Source organism: Sprattus sprattus, assembly GCF_963457725.1.
Source record: "Sprattus sprattus genome assembly, chromosome: 7".
NCBI lineage: Eukaryota > Metazoa > Chordata > Actinopteri > Clupeiformes > Clupeidae > Sprattus > Sprattus sprattus.
In genome coordinates, this window is record NC_137926.1 from 10,544,685 (window position 1) to 10,563,359 (window position 18,675).

The 18,675-nt window shown below is 46.2% G+C and overlaps 1 protein-coding gene across 1 annotated transcript in view; it reads left to right on the forward strand.

Moving 5' to 3' along the window:
- LOC308367861 (DENN domain-containing protein 2A) overlaps positions 1-18,675 on the forward strand; it is a 31,121-nt gene that overhangs the window by 8,367 nt on the left and 4,079 nt on the right. Inside the window, exons 2-14 of the mRNA XM_080841851.1 lie at positions 8,282-8,368; positions 10,030-11,034; positions 11,593-11,720; positions 13,336-13,451; positions 13,593-13,790; positions 14,037-14,130; positions 14,425-14,475; positions 14,667-14,854; positions 15,059-15,168; positions 15,731-15,800; positions 16,337-16,414; positions 16,865-17,005; positions 17,396-17,544. Of these exons, the coding sequence (XP_080697977.1) occupies positions 8,283-8,368; positions 10,030-11,034; positions 11,593-11,720; positions 13,336-13,451; positions 13,593-13,790; positions 14,037-14,130; positions 14,425-14,475; positions 14,667-14,854; positions 15,059-15,168; positions 15,731-15,800; positions 16,337-16,414; positions 16,865-17,005; positions 17,396-17,544 (2,414 nt within the window). The 5' untranslated portion in view covers position 8,282. The remainder of the gene's footprint in view (positions 1-8,281; positions 8,369-10,029; positions 11,035-11,592; positions 11,721-13,335; positions 13,452-13,592; positions 13,791-14,036; positions 14,131-14,424; positions 14,476-14,666; positions 14,855-15,058; positions 15,169-15,730; positions 15,801-16,336; positions 16,415-16,864; positions 17,006-17,395; positions 17,545-18,675) is intronic.

Below are 18,675 nucleotides of genomic sequence, written 5' to 3' on the forward strand. Positions count from 1 at the left end.
CGGACAGGACAGGCAAGCCGAGAAGCACTGACTCTGTTGAAGGGAGAGATAAAATTCCACTGTTTATTTGCACACTCCCCCACCATCCCCTTCCTCACCCCACTCTCTCCTTCTTTCTGTTTCTCTCTCTTTCTCTCAGCCACCACCTCTCTCTCTCTCTCTCACCTTCAACCCCCAACCTCCTCATCCCATCCCATCACCCTCTTCAGCTACACTCCCCCCACCACACACCCCCACCATCCCCTTCCTCACCCCTCTCTCTCATTCTTTCTGTTTCTCTCTCTTTCTCTCAGCCACCAACTCTCTCTCTCTCTCTCTCTCCCACCATTCCCTTCCTCACCCCTCTCTCTCCTTATTTCTGTTTCTCTCTTTCTCTCAAACAGCCATCACCTCTCTCTCTCTCTCTCTCTCACCTTCAACCCCCAACCTCCTCATCCCATCCCATCACCCTCTTCAGCTACACCCCCCCCCCCCCCCCCCCCACCCTGCTCCCCCCTTGCCTGCCCGGGGAGATGAATCTCTGTTGAAGTGAACCAGGTCAAGGCAGCTTCGGCATGTCAGCCACCGCAATCCCTACCCATCACCTCACACGTCACGTGATGTGGTGTTTGGCACCAGACCGCTACCGGCCCAAGAAAAAAAAAAGTCGACTTTGCCTCTCACAAAGACTTGGAGGAGCAAGTGTAGCCGAAGCAGCAGGGATGGGGCCGAGTGCTGGAGCAGGGGGGGGGGGGGGGGAAACCTTCCCCATACCCCAAACTTGCGTTCCAGCGCTTTCTTCAACCCACTTGGCACCCCATAACATAAAGCACGCCATCCAACTCTTCCCAAACAGTGCGGAATGGAGAAGGGGGGGGGGGGGGGGTAGTAGAGAAAAGGGGCCGGCTGTTCTGCTCCACCATGGAGGGCTTGCTAAATGTGAAACGGTGCGTTAAATTGATTGCAGGCGAGGCCTGTGCCGTGTGTTGAAACAAACCACATCGACTGGGCTTACAGGCTGGAGTCGCTCACATCAACTGGGCTTACACGGGCTGGAGACCTCTGGCAAGGAAAATAATGGACTACAGGGTTGTCAGAGACACCACTGAATTCTCTCGCCTAACGGAGGTCATGAGTCTTCTAAATACACGCCTAAACTTAGGCACTAGTATACACGCTGCCATTTGTCCACTTGGATTTTGTAATCAAACTCTTTTTATATCTACAAGCAAGAGCGAAGTGACGTGTGAATGACCAGTGACTAGAACTCAGTGGAGGCTTCAATGGTTGCCTGCGGAAGGCTAACAGGACAGTAACTCTGTTGGTCGAGGGTCCGTCACTTAACATTCAGGCATAAGGCTACTACTGATGTGTCCTTTTGTGAAATGTGAAAATGGCGGAGTTCCACTGGTTCTAAAGGCAAAAAAAAGTGCATTGGAGGAAGAAAGAGAGAGAAAGAACGGAGCGGCGCACGAGAGAGAGAGCGAGAGAGCGAGCATGATGTCATGCTGCTAGTCGTTTTCCTCCGGGGCCCGACGGCAGGAGGATGAGATCTTTATGAGAAGCAGCTGTGAGGAGCGGCAGGCCTCTTGGGCTGTGGAGCAGTGGAGGGGAGTAGACCAGCTCCACTCAGCACCGACTAAACCATCCCAACTCCCAAACATGCAAAACATCAGAGCTTTAACCCCCCAGCCACAGTGGCAAGGTTCTCCACACCCCCGCTAGCATAACGCCAAATGACAACACCTTACTGGACACCTGATACTTCTCTATTCCCTCCTCTGAGTACCTGTTGGCCAAATTGAGTCCATACGCTCAAACAATACAACTTAGTGACAGTGCTCTTAGATGATACAAACTACATCCTGTTGACTCTACTGCTATCGGCTCCACACTGGAAACCTGGCTGTTTACTTTAATGCCTGTGTGCTGACAGCAATGTAATCCCATCTGTCAGCCCATGCTTTCAGTGACAGTCATTTATCTCACTATGATTATCCCCCATAGTCCTCATAACTTAAAACCCAAATGGGTATGTTTTATTCTGTTGTATCCAAACTCATAATCAAGGATCAAGGATTCCCATAAAAGTAATGACTCATGCTTATAAATGATGATGGGTATAAGGTAGACTCGTGGGATCAGATGTGCTCAGTGCCTGTCTAAGTCAAGAAATACTGATATATATTTCATATACATTATATATGTATATATATATACAGTATACAGTGTGACTAACAAGGCTGACTTTCTTTCTCAAACCCACCCACTCAAAATAGCATTTATTCAAGAGATTGGAGAGCTGTCCTGATTGTATAGTGGTAAAACTATGTCAGGTACATGTCGTCAATCAAGATCTAAAATGTGCTGGTTTTGAACAAAATCCAATTCAATTAAATTCTCTAAGGAGGAGAAGACGATATAAGAGTTCTGCTCTGCAAAAGACAACCAGTGAGGCTGGGGATTGAATGAGGTTAAGAATGAATAACTATAGCACTGAGGGAACCCTAATGACTGCAGCTGGTCAAACAGACTTTTTCTTATCTGACAAACAGCCAGTCAAATAGCAGTGGTCTGAATGCATAGATTGCATACCATGAATTATTTGACTCTTTCCACAAAGTTAACACAGTCTCTCACACACTGGCAGATAAGGTGTGGGCCAGTTACGCTCAACTCTCTCTGAAGCAGGAAGGGCTGTCTCGCTGACCTTCAGAATCTCTGCGTTGTTGGGATCCCATGTGTGGAGCTGTCCTGAGCAGCAGAGGCATCACGGCTTGGCTGCGCTTGCGAAGGCGTGTGAGGTGCAGGCCGGTGATTTGTGTGGGTCGGGGGGGGGGGGGGGGGGGGGGGGAGCGAGCGAGTCTAGAGCTCTTTGTGCGTCTGGGGATTTACGGCCAGCTTGCAGATGGCCTGGGTCTCTCTTTTCCACTCGCTCACACACTGCTTGTCCTCTCTGAAGCGCTCACGCTCACACACACACACACACATATACACACACGCACACAAACACACACGTACACAAACACACATTCTCTCTTTCTCTCTCTCTCACATACACACACACACACACACACACACACACACACACACACACACACACACACACACAAGTACACAAAAGGAGACACGCAAGACAGAAAAATGCACAGATACCAGTCAGGCGAACCCCCTTCATCCATAAGCAGCCATGCTGGAAGAGAGATTTAAAGTAGACATACATATAAACATGTTCCGATTTACGTATTTACAGAGTTATCAGATGGTGCTGTAGGCCTCGTAAATGCAATCACTCCCTCCTCTTTACTTCTCTGGCTTTACAGCTTCTTCGTCTTTACGTAACTCTTGTTGTGTCCAGATCCCGGTGACGGTCTGCCGATAGTCATCTCCTGTTTAGAGCGGTTAGTTACGCAACTGATGAAGCCTGATGCCCTGGCTCTGACCCACACGGCTATCCCATCCCCTCAGCCTCAGCCACTACACCCTCTGACTGACTCTGATCACAAACACAAACTTTAGGACTCATCTCAGAGAGGTTGGCCAGAGTGTTGGGTCTCTGGAGATATGGAGAGACAGCCCTCGTCCTTTGTTCCATCACCCAGATTTTTCTTGAGGGGTGAGCTTTTTTTTTTTTTTTTTAGCTCATACTTTGTTTAGGTTGTAGGCCCATTTCATAGCCACAACTCTGTTTCAGCTTGGCAGTGGCGCTGAATGTGACCTATTTGAGTCTCAGGGTCTTTGAAACCACCAAAACCAGGACACTCTGAGTTTAGTCGATGCAGGTGGATATGCTGTAGGAAAAATGCAGACCATGCTTGCAAGTATTACTAACTTTGCTAAGATGTACTAACTTTGCTAAGATGTACTAACTTTGCTAAGATTGATTCCCATAAGTCCCTTAAAAGTCAGTTTGTCCCACTCATGTTATAATTCTTAAACTTTTTGGCAGGCAGTGGTCAATTTAAGAGACAAGGGTTGTTGTTTTGCAAACTTCTCTTGGATCCACATACCCCAGACGTTTATGTGGTTTCTTGCACCTCTTAGTTTGTAAATCCACCAGTCTTGGGTAGAACATTGTACTTCCCCAAAGTTCTGCAAGCTAGGCCTGTCACACCAATCAGCAATCAGAAATGAGAGGTCAAGGGGTGTGGCAGGTAAAGGTCACAGGGGGTCACCATTCCCCATAATGTTTTTATTGGCCAAAGCAGATGGCTTCCCTTCGAGCCATCACTGCGGCCACTGGCATCCCTTACAAGGGTCAGGTCGAACAATAGCGAACGGCCAAACAAAGACTGACTCACAGCTCCGTGTACTCCCCAAAAGAAGCTCCCCCACTGCCCCGGGGCAATAAAACGAGGCGGCCTGTCAGATTTACAGAGATAGATTAACTGCCTTTCACATACACACACTCTTTTATTCAGAGATCTGAGTCCCAGCCCCTGGGTAGAGCAACGGTTGTCCAGCCACTCTGGAGCCTTTAAGTGCCAAATCCAATGCTACGGCATGGTGCTACACTGAGTGGGGCAGCACTGTTATTGGAAAAGACAGCCGTTAGTGTATATAATGTGATTAAACACTTTAAAGGAGAAGTACCTAGTCCAGTGATGTGCATGTAAACAGAGGCAAATACCAAGAACTATAACCTAATGCTTTGGCTATAGTCTAGCTAGCTCACAGAGAAGTAACTTTTTTTTTTTCACTGGAATGCGAGACATTTAGCCTCCATACTTTCCCAGAAACTTTACCATGTGAAGGTCCAGTTCCCCACTCTATCACAATGTAATGGTATACCTTTATTATTATCCTAAATATTCCCTTTCCCTCAAGCTCCCTTCCCATTTTTCTTCGCCCTGTCTTCCAGCCCAGTCCAGCCTCAACCTTGACCGAGAAATGTAAAGAAATGTAAAGCTACACTTCACTTTTTTTCCCGAAGGCAGCATACATTCTTCAGCTCCACTCTCCGCTTTGGATTTTGGTTCCTTTTTTCCCTCTCCCTTTTCAGTTGCAGTGGCGTGAGTGAGAGAGAGAGAGAGAGAGAGAGAGAGAGAGAGAGAGAGAGAGAGAGAGAGGAAAAAGAAGAAGGAGGGGGTGGCTGTTTCTGCTCAAACATGTGACCCCCCCACCACACACACACATCTCTCTCACACACACACACACACACACACACACACACACATCTCACACACAGTCACACACACACACACACACAACACACACACGCACACATCTCTCACACACACACACACACACACACACACACAGCTGAAAATCATTTGGGCCTGCAGGCCAGTGATGCACTGACGCAAACCTCCCACTCCCAAGGGTTCTCTCTGGGAGAGAGACAGAAAGAGAGATGTAAGGCCCACTTCATGTTCAGATGCATAATGTCTATCTAGAATTATACCTTCTGCTATGACTTATTTCAGAGTCAGGAATGTCTTTCCAAACCCCAAATCACTGATCTTCAGTGGCATGGCGCTGGCCCTTATAACATATCAAAGTTCAGGTCACCGCATGCCAAAAGGATGCAGTATTCCTTTTGGCTTTAAATAAACACAAACAGCCAAATTTCAAAGCCAACAGCATCAGTGGGATTATTAGTTGTGCCAGAGATTACTCATCGTCAAAATCAACAGCTAACAAAACTCCCAGTAAAGTCACACAGCTTGATCTCAATGGTTATCTACATTGTAAACAGGACAGGGAGACTTAAAAAGCAGCCCTTTACATCCACACACGGATGGCACCAATTAATGGCAGTATATTATTTGTCCTCACGCAGGGGTATCAAAATAATGTCAGTACAATGGTACAATGGTACAATGGACGGCCACCAAATAAATGTGGACGCAATTGTGCATAAATGGTAATGCTTTCCTCACAAGGGCCACTAAGATACTGTTGGTACTATCCTAACAATAGCGCCCAATAACATGTTGGTGATCTCACCAGATAAGATAGGTGTGTGAGCAAGAGAGAGAGAGAGAGGGTGAGTGTGTGTGCATGTCAGGTGTGCGGAAGAAAGGATGGGTGTATGTTCCTTTGTTCTGCCTTCGTATGTTCTACCTTCGTATGAGATAGGTGTGTGAGCGAGAGAGAGAGAGAGAGAGGGTGAGTGTGTGCGTGCGTGCGTGCATGTCAGGTGTGTGGAAAAAAGAATGGGTGTATGTTCCTTTATTCTGCCTTTGTATGTTTTGTATGCATGTATGTGCAGGCATGATCACACGGCTTAGGAATAAAGGAATATGTGAAGCGAGAGCTTTGAGTTCCCTCTTTGCGTGTGTAGCTATGTTTGAGGCCAATTCAAGGTATGTGTAGGCAATGCGATCCATGTTGGATGATGGTATTCGCAAGCAAGACCCCGTGTCTGTGTAAAGCATAACTAACATCAATTTAACGGTGTGGCGAAGCCAGCAACCTAAATAACCTTACCATGAAGAAAAATACTGCAACAATAAAATTCCATGTACAAATCAGTACATGACCACTGATGAAAGGCACACAGTCTGATGCTTTGCCCTGTGTACAATTAAACTATGCTAGTTATATATGCCCAGTTAATGTTACCTGTCCTTGGTGAAAAGGGGTGTACTGGGATGATTCCAAAGTTGATCGTAGTCTATGTTGTGCAGTGATCAAAAGGATCTCAGCAATTCTCTTTCCTAATTCGCCATGTTGCTTGTTGGGTGAAGGTGATGCAACCTCAAAGCAAAGTCCTTATGGGCAAGCCTTGCCACTCAGCAGCCATCTTGGTGACATCTCCGTGCAGCTATTTTGGGCAAACAAGATCAGGCTCATATCTAAATGAATGGGGAAAGATCAGGCTCCTATCTAAATGAATGGGGAAAGATCAGGCTCCTATCTAAAATATTGGGGAGAGATCCACATAACTCCACATAGGATGGCCAAACAGACATTAAAAGTACATCACACAATATGTGTTTAAATCTGACATTGACAATTTGACCTTGTTTCCCTAACCGCTCAAATTAGGCTAAACTAGGATTGACTTGCTCACTGCAAATGCATCACATTTTGTGGCTAGGCTATTGCTATGGCAACAGTGGAAATAAACAGAATGTGCAAGGCAGGCGAAATTTAAGATATGTCATTTCCAACAATGTGATTGGCTCTTGATAATACAGGGCAGGACTTCCAGTTACAAATCCGCCATGTTTAGTGTTATGGATTCCCTCCTATTTACCCCATGAATTTTCCCATAAGTGATTTGTCTCCTTCCTCATAATGTCTCCGCTCAAAGCCTGTTGCCCACCATCTCGAGGAAACATGTGGTTCATAGTAAAACCATAGCAGAGTTCTATTTTGACTTACCTGTGGTCTATTTTACATATTTCTATGTGTAAATGCACAGTCGTTGGAGTCAGGCGATTAAGCATTTCACTGCATATTGTACTTCCTGCAATTGTATGTGACAAATAAAAGTTCATTTTGATGACCAGTGTGTACCATATGGTTCTGTCCTCCTCGTAAGCCTACGGATGATGTCATGCTTCCTTGTTATGACGCCTGGAAGGTAAAGTTACACAGATTCGTAAGTGGATGCTGTGTTAGTCATGTCCTTTCAACAGTGAGGTTGAATAACTGTTCAGCAATTACAACTTTAAGAAATGAATTAACATGAGAATGGCTATTATTAATACTGGACAATCAATCACAATCTCTTTTTCACACTGTAGCCAGAACCGACCCTCTCCGACTTAGTAGGAAGCCTGCTTGTAAGGGCTTCCTTGAAATGATCAGCTTGGCTTGGAAATGAGGAACTTATGGAGCCAGCATTGAAACAAACAGATGTTGGCAACACATCACTCATGGCTAACATCAGAGGGCATGTCAACATCCTCACTTACAAGTAAAACAGAATGCCCTCTTGTTGTGTTGGAATGTTGTGTTGGAATGCTGCTGACATGCCCTAATTGCATTACATTGGGAATGTCCAGTACTTTGCCCCCTGAATGTCAATATCAAGGACCATAAAAGAAATCTTCTGTGTGTTTGATTTCACGTTTGAATGCACAAGCATAAGATGCTGAATTTATGAGGGAAGGGACATTTTGAAACACAACACAGCACATTTGGTTTGAATAAAAACAAGACACTTACATAAGACTCACTGTAGTTGTTCTGTGGTGGTTAATTCAGTCTATTGATCAATTTACTGTCCATTTCCCAATATATCGCCAACGTATTGTTGTCTGTTCAGGAAGATTCTGTTGTGCTGTGCCTGTGCTCCATTATATGGTTTGTATATTGTTCGACTGATTTTGTTTCTCTGTGGTTGCAGGATGCCAGCTGCTAGCATGATGACTGGTGGGAGGGCTCTTCTGCTCTGCACGAACACTGAGAACTGCATTTACCAATCTTACAACGGGTATGGAACTTAACTTTCACCGATACCTCCGTTTCTCTTGTTTGCCCGCAAGCACGCTGGATGGTTTAGTTAATGAGAGCTGTGCTGTCAATTATTATCCATTATACCTGCTAATCACCTCCTGCAACAGCAGCCACAGCTGACCACTCTGCAGGAATGTCCATTCGACCATAAACACTCACCATGTGTCCACCACTCTCTCTCTTCCCCCCTCTCTGCAGACATGCAAACACACACAAACACACACACACCGGCACACGCACACACACACGCACGCACACACACACACAAACACACACACAACACACACACACACACACACACACACAAACACACACACACACACACACACAAACTCTGTACATTTCTTACCTGGGAAACCCCTTTTATTTATTTTTAAATAAATTATGAACACTAATGAACTGAAACTGATGTTCACCATTAACTAAATTATGGCATGACTTGGTTAGTATGGAATGCTGGGTAGAAAATTAGCGGGGGCAATATATTTGATGAAGGGGGCTCTTGGAGCAGTTCCCTACTCATTAAATATCTCCCTATTTGCCCCTCACACACACTGAGACTGGCTGTTCAAATCCTAAGCAAACGTATACTGTGAGCCATAAAAAAGATCCTTTCATCTTTTTTTATCTAGTGTATCTCCCTGATAAGTTTAAATGTTTCAACATTTTGTTTGCCTGTTCACTGTCTGTTCAGCCGGTATAAAGTACTTGCTGTTCCCTCTTTAAGCGGCTGTCACAGCTCCCGCTTTACATTTTTCAGTCCCCTTCTTTATCTAAACAGGCTATTCCCTCCTACTAGGAAGAAGACACCATCAAAACGGCTCTTTCCAAATCCCTTGTCCGCTTTTCCTCCTCTCTTCTCAACTCTTTTTCTTGGCCCAAGAGTTTGACCTAGTTTTTCCTCTTCCCCGCTCCATGCTTCATAAAATCTACAGCCTCAACCGAGGGGGAGAGATCTCGTAAAACCAAGAGATTCTCAAAACTTTCCCCACCATGATTCTTTTTTTTGTAACATGCCATGGGTTTGAAATTGAAAAATTACCCCAATTTGAAAGTCTGTGAGGGAAGGGTGTTTAAGGGTAGCAGTCCACGTGTCCTTTGAACCTTTTCCAGTGCACTACATGACTTTTTTTTTAATGAAAATTATTTTGCGACGTAATGAAACATTGCATGGCCCACATTTCTGCCGTTTTGTTTGTTGAAACACAATGGTTTGATGAGCTGGGAAGCATCCAAGAATTTGTTTATCGTTTGAGCTGATTATGAAAAAAAAAATCTGACAGAGAATTCCCTCGGCATCCAGAAATAGCATAGAGGCTTGATCCTTAACTGACACTGAGGTTTCGGCTTAAGTTCAAAAACAGTTCTTGCCCTATAAACTTTCCAGCTTGGGGTTGTCATTCATCCAAAGAGAGAAATGAATGAGATGCTAACAGACATTGCACAGACATATCGCAATCGCAATTATCTGTGTATGTTCAGAATTTAAGCTAATCATATGTTTCGGCAAATGTAAAAATGACTAATTACAGCTCCTTTTCTAGCACTGTAATTAACCAGAGATGTGATCACTGAGACTTGATGTGTGAATCAGGGCAGAGAGCGATCATGATCATGTGTGCTTTGTGGTGTTTACAGGCTCCGGTGCTGTGGGTTGAAGCTCGGGGAGGCTCCAACTGCTGTGCCCCAGTGGCCAGAGCTGTGCGGGGACGGGGACGGGGAAGGGGACAGGGGTAGCGAGGCCTGGTTCACACCCCCGGACAGCCGCAGTAACAGCCCCAGGGGCGACGACATGCTCACCCACAAGCGCGCCACCAGCATCGACAGCCACATCGCCGAGAACGGCCTCACCGGCTGCGGCGGCGGCAAGCTCTCAAAAACCCCCATGGCTGTCCGAAGCAAAGCCAGCATCCGAGACAAGATTTCCCAGTGGGAGGGCAAGGGTTCCGAGACCGCCGTGGGCTCGTGCCCAGCAACGCCAGGACAGAGGGAGGCAGACGGCGTGAGGAAGAAGGACATCAAAAGCACAGAGATTCAGAGGCGGGACAGTAGGAGACTCGTCAGCAGGCAGGACTCTGGCAAGGAGAATGGAGGCAAAACGAGCGACTCGAGGCCCATATCCCCAGAGGGATTCGTTAGGGACCGGGAAGCCGTACTAGACAAAGGACTTCGTGGTAAAATGGCGGAGACTGTCCAGGATAAAAAATCAGTTTCGACTCACATTAAGAAACTGGAGAAGGCCATGAAAGAGACACCAGGCAAGCCCCCGATAGCGTTCCCCGGAAACTATTTCTGCCCCCCTTCTAAGGAGGAGCAGGAAGAGACAGAGAGGAAGGGGACAGAGCCTATTTTCGGGACACTGGATGTAGTTCGGTCCACAAGGAGTCGTCGAGGTCGGGATGGAGACCCAGAGAACGTTTACACGGAGCCTGGGGCGCCATCCATCAACCCTGTACCCAAACCCCAACGCACCTTCCAGCACCACACCCTGACAGGCACCCCGGTGGCTGCTGGTGGTTTGCTAAAAAGCAGACGCAACCTTCCCCCTCTACCTTCAATACCCCCACCACCTCTGCCAACATGCCCCCCACCTGGTGTCTGCAGAAGGCCTTGGGCAGAAAGGACCCGAGATAGCAGCAACAGGTACTCTTTGTTTTATTCCCGATCCATAGTGTTGCCCAACAGTGAAGCGTTGACAAATGTTCATTGTTCCAAGATGGACTCTCTCTCTCTCTCTCAAGAATGTGTTACATACCATACCATATGTGGTAGTGGTACGCAGTTGCAAGGGGGAAAAGACAGTATGCTTTCTGTGAGGATTCAGACCATTAAGGTTGTCTAGTCCTCTTGTTTAAAGTGGTTGCGGAGTCCACATCCACAAATTCCAGAGTCGGTGTTTATTAGTCCAGGGTATGAATGAGGCACTGATATTTTAACCAAAGGGCCAAGGGGCCAGTCACCTCTTTTTCTTCCTGAACAATATCTGCCATTGCACCACATCATGTAATGCTTGTTTTCTTTGCCTCTCAAACCTAATGAAATCCCAAAAACAAAAACGTTGCATCCACACAGATGTCCCAATATGTTACCACAACAAACTCTTGAGATCACCAATTTCCTGTAAGTCCTTGCAGATCCACCAACCTCCATTTTCCTCCCCCTGCCCCTTTCATTATTGCCCTTGCGTTTGTGTGCCTGTAGGAAGTCTTATGAGTTCGAGGACCTGCTGCAGTCTTCCACCGAGGGCTGCCGAGTGGACTGGTATGCCCAAGCCAAGCTGACCCTTACACGCACTTTATCGGAGGAGAACGTCTACGAGGATATCCTAGGTAATCCACCCTCCATTATGTTTGATACATAAGTCCTGGGTGGAATGGCATAGGGAAATGACATGTTGGCACTGGGAGCCAGCAAACTAGACCTACTACACATGACAGGTTCAATAGTTTGCTGTTGTATAACACAGCAATACAAGGAGTGCTAAGTGAAAAACAGATGAAGTAATGAATAAGCAAATGATGTCACTGGGTTCTTAGGTGTGGTATGTGCCTTTTTGTTATCATTTGGATGTGTCTTATTGGCCATGTATTTGACTTTAGTGTCGATACCACTTTAAATTGCAGTTGCCTGGCAACATTGTTTGAACCAACAGGGCAAATCCATTGGTTAAGACGAGGGTAGCTGAGGCAGCAATGTGCATAATAGTTTAAAATAACTGGTTGGTTATTGGTGATTTAACTTTTGCTGTGTATTTTTTTCATCAAAGTCAGCTTGTGTTTGGTCTACCCCATGCCTTGGCCTACTCATTACTTGACTCCATGGAGCTGTGTGAGGTCTGGTCTGAGGAGGTCTCTGATGTTTTCTCACGGAGTAGTATGGGGCAGTCCGCTTATTGGTCACCATATGTACTGGTTTCAGTGGTGTATGATCTCAGCCTGTGGAATATTATCGATGGCATAATGTAAACAGGATTGAGACTAGAGGAGAGAATACTTGGGTACACTTACACATGTGAGAGGAATTTGAGGGTCTTTATATATTTTGAAGTTCATGGGAAAACTTCACCAAACGTGTTATGGCCCCGTACACAATTTCACAATGTATGCTATGCATTCGATATGTATTCAGCTGTATCACCAACGTATAACATACAAGAATAAGTGGTTGAAGAGGTTGTGAGTAGATGGTACACCTATCTGCATGTGCTGGCTGGCTCCAACTGTCATCAACAGTCCCTGAGGTGGGGTTGAAATCAGATGTGTAATATAAGTTTTGTTTTGTTAGCTTAGTATCTTCAGTGCCTGAGGTTGCTTTACACACACACACACACACACACACACGCACATACACACACACACACACACACACACACACACACACACACACACACAAACACACACACACTGAGGTTGCTTTAACGAGTGAAATGCGAGCGGCGGTGCAGTGCAGTGATTGCTCGTCTTCTGGAGGAAAAGAACTGAATGTTCCTGCCTCACGTCCCCCTCCTACAGGTCGCATCTGGCAGATGAATCGTCATGGGAGATGGGCTGTTTCTGACATGAATCCTCTCCCCCTACGATTCCCAACCACTTCCTATAACTCCCCATTACTCCCTAATAGCCTGCTAGCGTCGATGGTTCGGTGCGGCAGATGGAGCTGCTGCGTGTCCCGGCCGCACTTGGCTGCGAATGACGGCACCTCCAAGTAGTTTCCTTGGCAAACACTCAAACATCTGGGGCAGGGGTTGAAAAAAGCAAAACAAAAACACAACAGTTGGAAGGGGTAGCTGGAAAATGGAATAAAATTTAAAAAAAAATGTTTTTGATGCAGGAAATTAGCAATAAATATCCAGAGAGTCTTTATCTTGTGAGTGTGCTTTGACTTATGACGTTAGAGCCGTTGCCATGTTTGATGAAGTGAGTATTTTCTCCTCACTGTTTTTAGATCCTCCAACAAAAGAAAACCCTTATGAAGATATTGAATTGGAGAGCCGTTGCCTTGGTAACAAATGTCCCCTACCCGTGTCACCCTCCTCCTCAATCCCAGACACACCATCTAAGGTATGAATACTTCGAGAAGTTTTGTTCTTACAGTAGTGGTATGATGTGCAGTCGCCGTCACTGTCAAAGTTGAATGCTTAATGTAATAAAAACCACAAGCAAACCAATACCCTTACTCTGTCTCTGTCTCCCTGACAACAGCTGAATTCTAAGCCTGGATTCTTCAGGCAGAACTCAGACCGCCGTAGCTTCAAACTGCTGGACCTGCGTAAGACCAATCGCGACGGGGGCATCGCGTCACCTTCCCGCATCAGCCCACCGTCCACTCCCAGCAGCCCCGACGACACCCCCTGCCTCTCCGGGGACCCTTACAACCGCAGACGCAGGAAGATCCCAAAGGTACCATCACTGGGGCCCGGCTCTAAGCCGTCACACAACTCACCCCGGTGATTTACCGTCTGCCGCGCAGCAGGTTGTTGTCTGGAAATGTCTGAAGACAGTCATCGAGAGATAAATAAAGAGTTAGCCTGTCAAGGCTTCACGTGTTTGTGCTGGTTTGGAAGTTTGTAAATACCAAGCGAGGTGAAGTGGAGTTCCTCTGAGATTAAAGCTCAGTTGGTTCTGTTTTTTTGCTCACGCTCACAGATGGTGCTGAAGATCAATGGCATCTTTGAGGCGAGGAGAGGGAAGAAGAGAATGAAAAGGGTCTCACAGTCCACAGAGCCAAGCTCAGGAAGAGGTGTGTATGTATGAGGTCCGCTTCAGTGCTCCCCCCTCAAGCAGTGGGTGCACCTACAGCTAACAGGCTACAAGGAGTTGGACAATTTTACCCACCAGTTCCCCATGTGTGTCCACTTAGCTTTATGAGCATGTTTACATTTTTCGGGTCAGTTAGTTTTGGCCCTTTTCTTTCCAAAATGCAGAGAGGTTACGCCACTTTATCAAACACATATGTAGAACAAAGCCGGAGCATGCTCAGTGCATTTCTCTCCCACTTACATCATTGTCGCCTCTTTCTTTGATCTCAACGCAGTGACTGATGAGAACAGTGAGTCGGAAAGTGACACGGAGGAGAAACTCAAAGGTGAGAAGGGATTCCGAGGATTTTCTACATTAGCGCTACTTATTTAGTATCAAAAGTACAAAAGTATACTAGCACCAAAGTACATGCTGAGAACACAGTCTCAAGTGTCAGTCTAATGTAGTGTTTATAATAATAATAATAATAATAATAATAATAATAATTCATCACATTCTTCCCTTTTGTGTTTTTAGCGCACAGCCAGCGCTTGGTGTCGGTCCAATCTATGCTAAAGCAGACTGGCCGATACCGAACCCTCGAGCGAGACCTTATGGACTTGCAAGAGAGGAAGCTCTTTGAGTACTTCATAGTGGTTGCGCTACATAAGACTAAGGCCGGGGCACCATACCTGCCTGAAGTGACTCAGCAGTTCCCTCTTAAGGTAAGGCCAATATATCAGAAGAGCATGAGTCAGCAAATATGAAGCAGTGATTCTTGGATTAAGACAGTGCTGGGAATGTTATGATTTGCTTTTAGAAAGTTTCTCGTGATGTGTGTTAATGAGTTTGAAACCAGCTGGATATGCTATCAGTGATGAAATTGTTGTACAATTTTGGGACTCACACTACTTATTTTATTTCACCAGCTGGAGAGGAGTTTTAAGTTCATGAGAGAGGCTGAGGATCAGCTGAAGGTCATTCCACAGTTCTGTTTCCCGGATGCCAAGGATTGGATCCCCGTTGACCATTTTCCCAGGTGAGACCAACAGTTTAAATTGGGTCAACGTTGACCACTTTCCCAGGTAAATTGAATCTGCACTGTGCTGCTTGAGTATTCGCAAACTCACTCAGTAGTGAATTCCCGATTACTTACGGTCTGTTGCGTTCGAGCAACAGGCAAAGTGATTTGTTTATCCAGGTCTCATGCGGCTACTACACTGTGAAAGCTGCTTTGGCCAGGTGACAGGTAATAATAATGTACCGTGATGAGTTGCACACTGAGGAATTTGGGGTCAAGCTGAAGAATCGCTCACACCACCTGCAGGCACACTCATTCATCAGACTGACACTCACAGGCAGAGCCATGTCACTGGAAAACAGCAGCTGTCTTTGTGTACTTTACACTGCCCAGGTCTACCCCATATATGCCCCCTCGCTCAAACCATAGCCTTGTGGGCCTTATTGTACGAACTGAGTGATCGCTCAGACTATGAACTAATGAGAGTTCTCTTCTTTCAACGAGTTCATCTTGCAGTTGTTTGAAGATTTTTCCCCCCCCCCTCCCTTTAAATCTCAAATCTCTTTTCTTCCTTTCAAAGTGAGACCTTCTCGTTTGTCCTGACGGGTGAGGACGGAAGTCGGAGATTTGGTTACTGCCGCCGTTTGCTGGTGAGTTTGATTTTTTATCAGCTAGTTTTTTGGGAATGGGGAATTGGTAGGAAGAACTGTGGTAAAAGTGCTGGGCTGAGTAGTTCAGCTGTTTCACTGGTGCATCTGGGCAGGAAAGCCTTATATCCTGTTTCCTCTTCTGTTGTTAGCATGTACAGCACAGCAGGTGTCAGGAGAGCAGTTTGACTACCTCCTTAACACTCTATTGTCTTCATAGTAGTGGGTTAGTGGTTCAGGAGGTAGAGGAGTCATTAAGCAATCAGAAGGTTGCTAGTTCGATCTCGACTACTCCTCAAACAAGTGTCAAAGTGTCCTTTAGCAAGACACTGAACCCCCCAACTGCTCCTGATGTGCAGGTTGGCATCTTTGAGAGTAGCCTCTGCCATCAGTGTATGAATGGGGAAATGTCTGATTCATTCATAGCGCTTTGAGGGGCTCTATGAGTAGAAAAGTGTTTTATAAATGCAGTCTATTTACCATAACAGAGTTGGCATTATGATAAATCTTTCTGTGCTTTTTTTTTTTTTAAACTCCAGCCCAGTGGTAAAGGAAGGCGGCTTCCTGAAGTCTACTGCATCGTGAGCCGGCTTGGATGTTTTGACCTCTTCTCTAAGGTACGCTGGCCTCCATGTCCCCGCCCCTCCCTCCACCACACTCAAGGCTCACGTGCCCACAGAACCCCACCCCCATGTTCTCTCAATCCCACTTTCCCAAAGAACTGGAGCTCACCCACTGAAAGACAGATGGGAACTGCAGCTCATGTGGTCGCTCTCAGTGAAGCGGGCTCTCTAATGAAACATAATTTTGGTGTGCACCCATATGGGTATGTACATTTGGTCTGTGCGCCTGTGTTTGTGGGAACAGTGTGTTAATCGCATGTGTGTCTGGGCATGTGTGTGTCTGTGTGTGTGTGTGTGTGTGTGTGTGTGTGTGTGTGTGTGTGTGTGTGCGTGTGTGTATGTGTGTGCATATGTGTGTGTATGTGTGTATGTGCGTGCGTGCATATGTGTGTGCTTGTGTGTGTGTGTGTGTGTGTGTGTGTGTGCATGCCGTGTCCTTCTCAGATCCTAGATGAGGTGGAGAAGAGGAGGGCCATTTCCCCCGCCTTGGTGCAGCCGTTCATGAGAGGCATCATGGAGGCTCCTTTCCCAGCCCCAGGGAGAACCATCACTGTGAAGAACTTTCTGCCCGGGTCAGGCACTGAGGTTAGTCCGTCTCAGGACACACAGAGCTCCCCGTAACTTACACAGTGACACTGTGTCAACGGTAACACCCCTGTCTTCAATACATAAACACACAATTTGTGTGTACTTTCATGTTTTTTATATTTCCTTACCTCACTCTTTACCGTGGCAAAGGTCAGGACACACAGAGCCCCCCCCATAACTTACACAGTGACACTTGTGTCAAAGGAAACACCCCCGTCTTCAATACATAAACACACATATAGATAATTGTGTGTACTTTCATGTGTTACAAATTCCCTTCCCCCACTCTTCACCGTGACAAGACTCTCTGCCATCTTTGTTAATTCTGCATTATAACCATATGAATGGGACCGACTGCAGTGTCTAATACACACCTTCCTCGTTCAGGTCATTGAGCTGTGTCGGCCGTCAGACTCCCGCCTGGAGCACGTTGACTTTGAGTGTCTCTTCTCCTCCCTGAGCCTGCGCCTCCTGCTCCGAGTCTTCGCCTCCCTCTTGCTGGAGCGCAGGGTCATCTTTACGGCAGACAAGCTGAGGTGAGTCACTGTCTGACTTTGCTGAATACCTCGTCATGGGTGTTGTATTTATGGCAGTTAGGGGGATTGTCTGGGGCTAGCCATTTGGTTTGACATGGCATATTCTTTTTAAGACAGCTCCAGTTCAAAGTTTTTTTGTGGTATTGAGCCTTGCAAGCTGGTAGATGGTGCATTCACCCAGACAAAGGGATTAGACTGTGAAGAACCCATATATATTCCGCCTTGCACCCCTGTCTGGGTGCTGTTGGTATGTGTGAAAGATAGACTGAAAGGGAGAGAGGGGATGACAATTCAACAAAGGGGAAAAGACTATTTGCGGAACAATTTTGCAGAAAGTTAGTTGTGGAAAAAATGCTGTTGTGTTATATGGTTGCCTTGGGAACAATCTTTTCTCTTTGGAAAAAGCTGCAGGAATCCAGAGGCAGGCTTGAAAAGACAGAGCCACAACTTAGACAGTCAGAGAAAGCTGCTCAACACTGCACAACACTGCACAACACTGCTCAACACTGCTAAACACTCCACAACACTGCACATCACTGCTCAACACTGCACAACACTGCACAACACTGCATAACACTGCACAACACTGCACAACACTGCATAACACTGCTCAACACTGCACATCACTGCTCAACACTGCACATCACTGCTCAACGCTGGACAATACTGCACAACGCTGCACAACACTGCACAACACTGCACAACACTGCTCAACACTGCACATTACTGCTCTACGCTGCACAACGCTGCACAATACTGCTTTATGCTGCACAACACTGCACAACACTGCACTGCTCAACACTGCATAACACTGCACTGCTCAACACTGCATAACACTGCACAACACTGCACAACACCACACGACACTGCACAACACTGCACAAAACTGCTCTTCTCGGGAATTCTTCTGAAACTCAACATAACTCATCAGTTCATTGACCTCTTAACATACGGAATATTCCTTGTTAAACTAGATGTTTCATGGGTAGATATGTTAAGCAAAAATAGGATGATGAAGAGTGGCTGAACCAAAAGGAGCTGTGGCTGCTCAGATAATGATGGTTTTTGAGGATCGTAAATGAAAACAGACATTCGAACATACTGAAGACATTTAGTCAACATTGAGAGGGC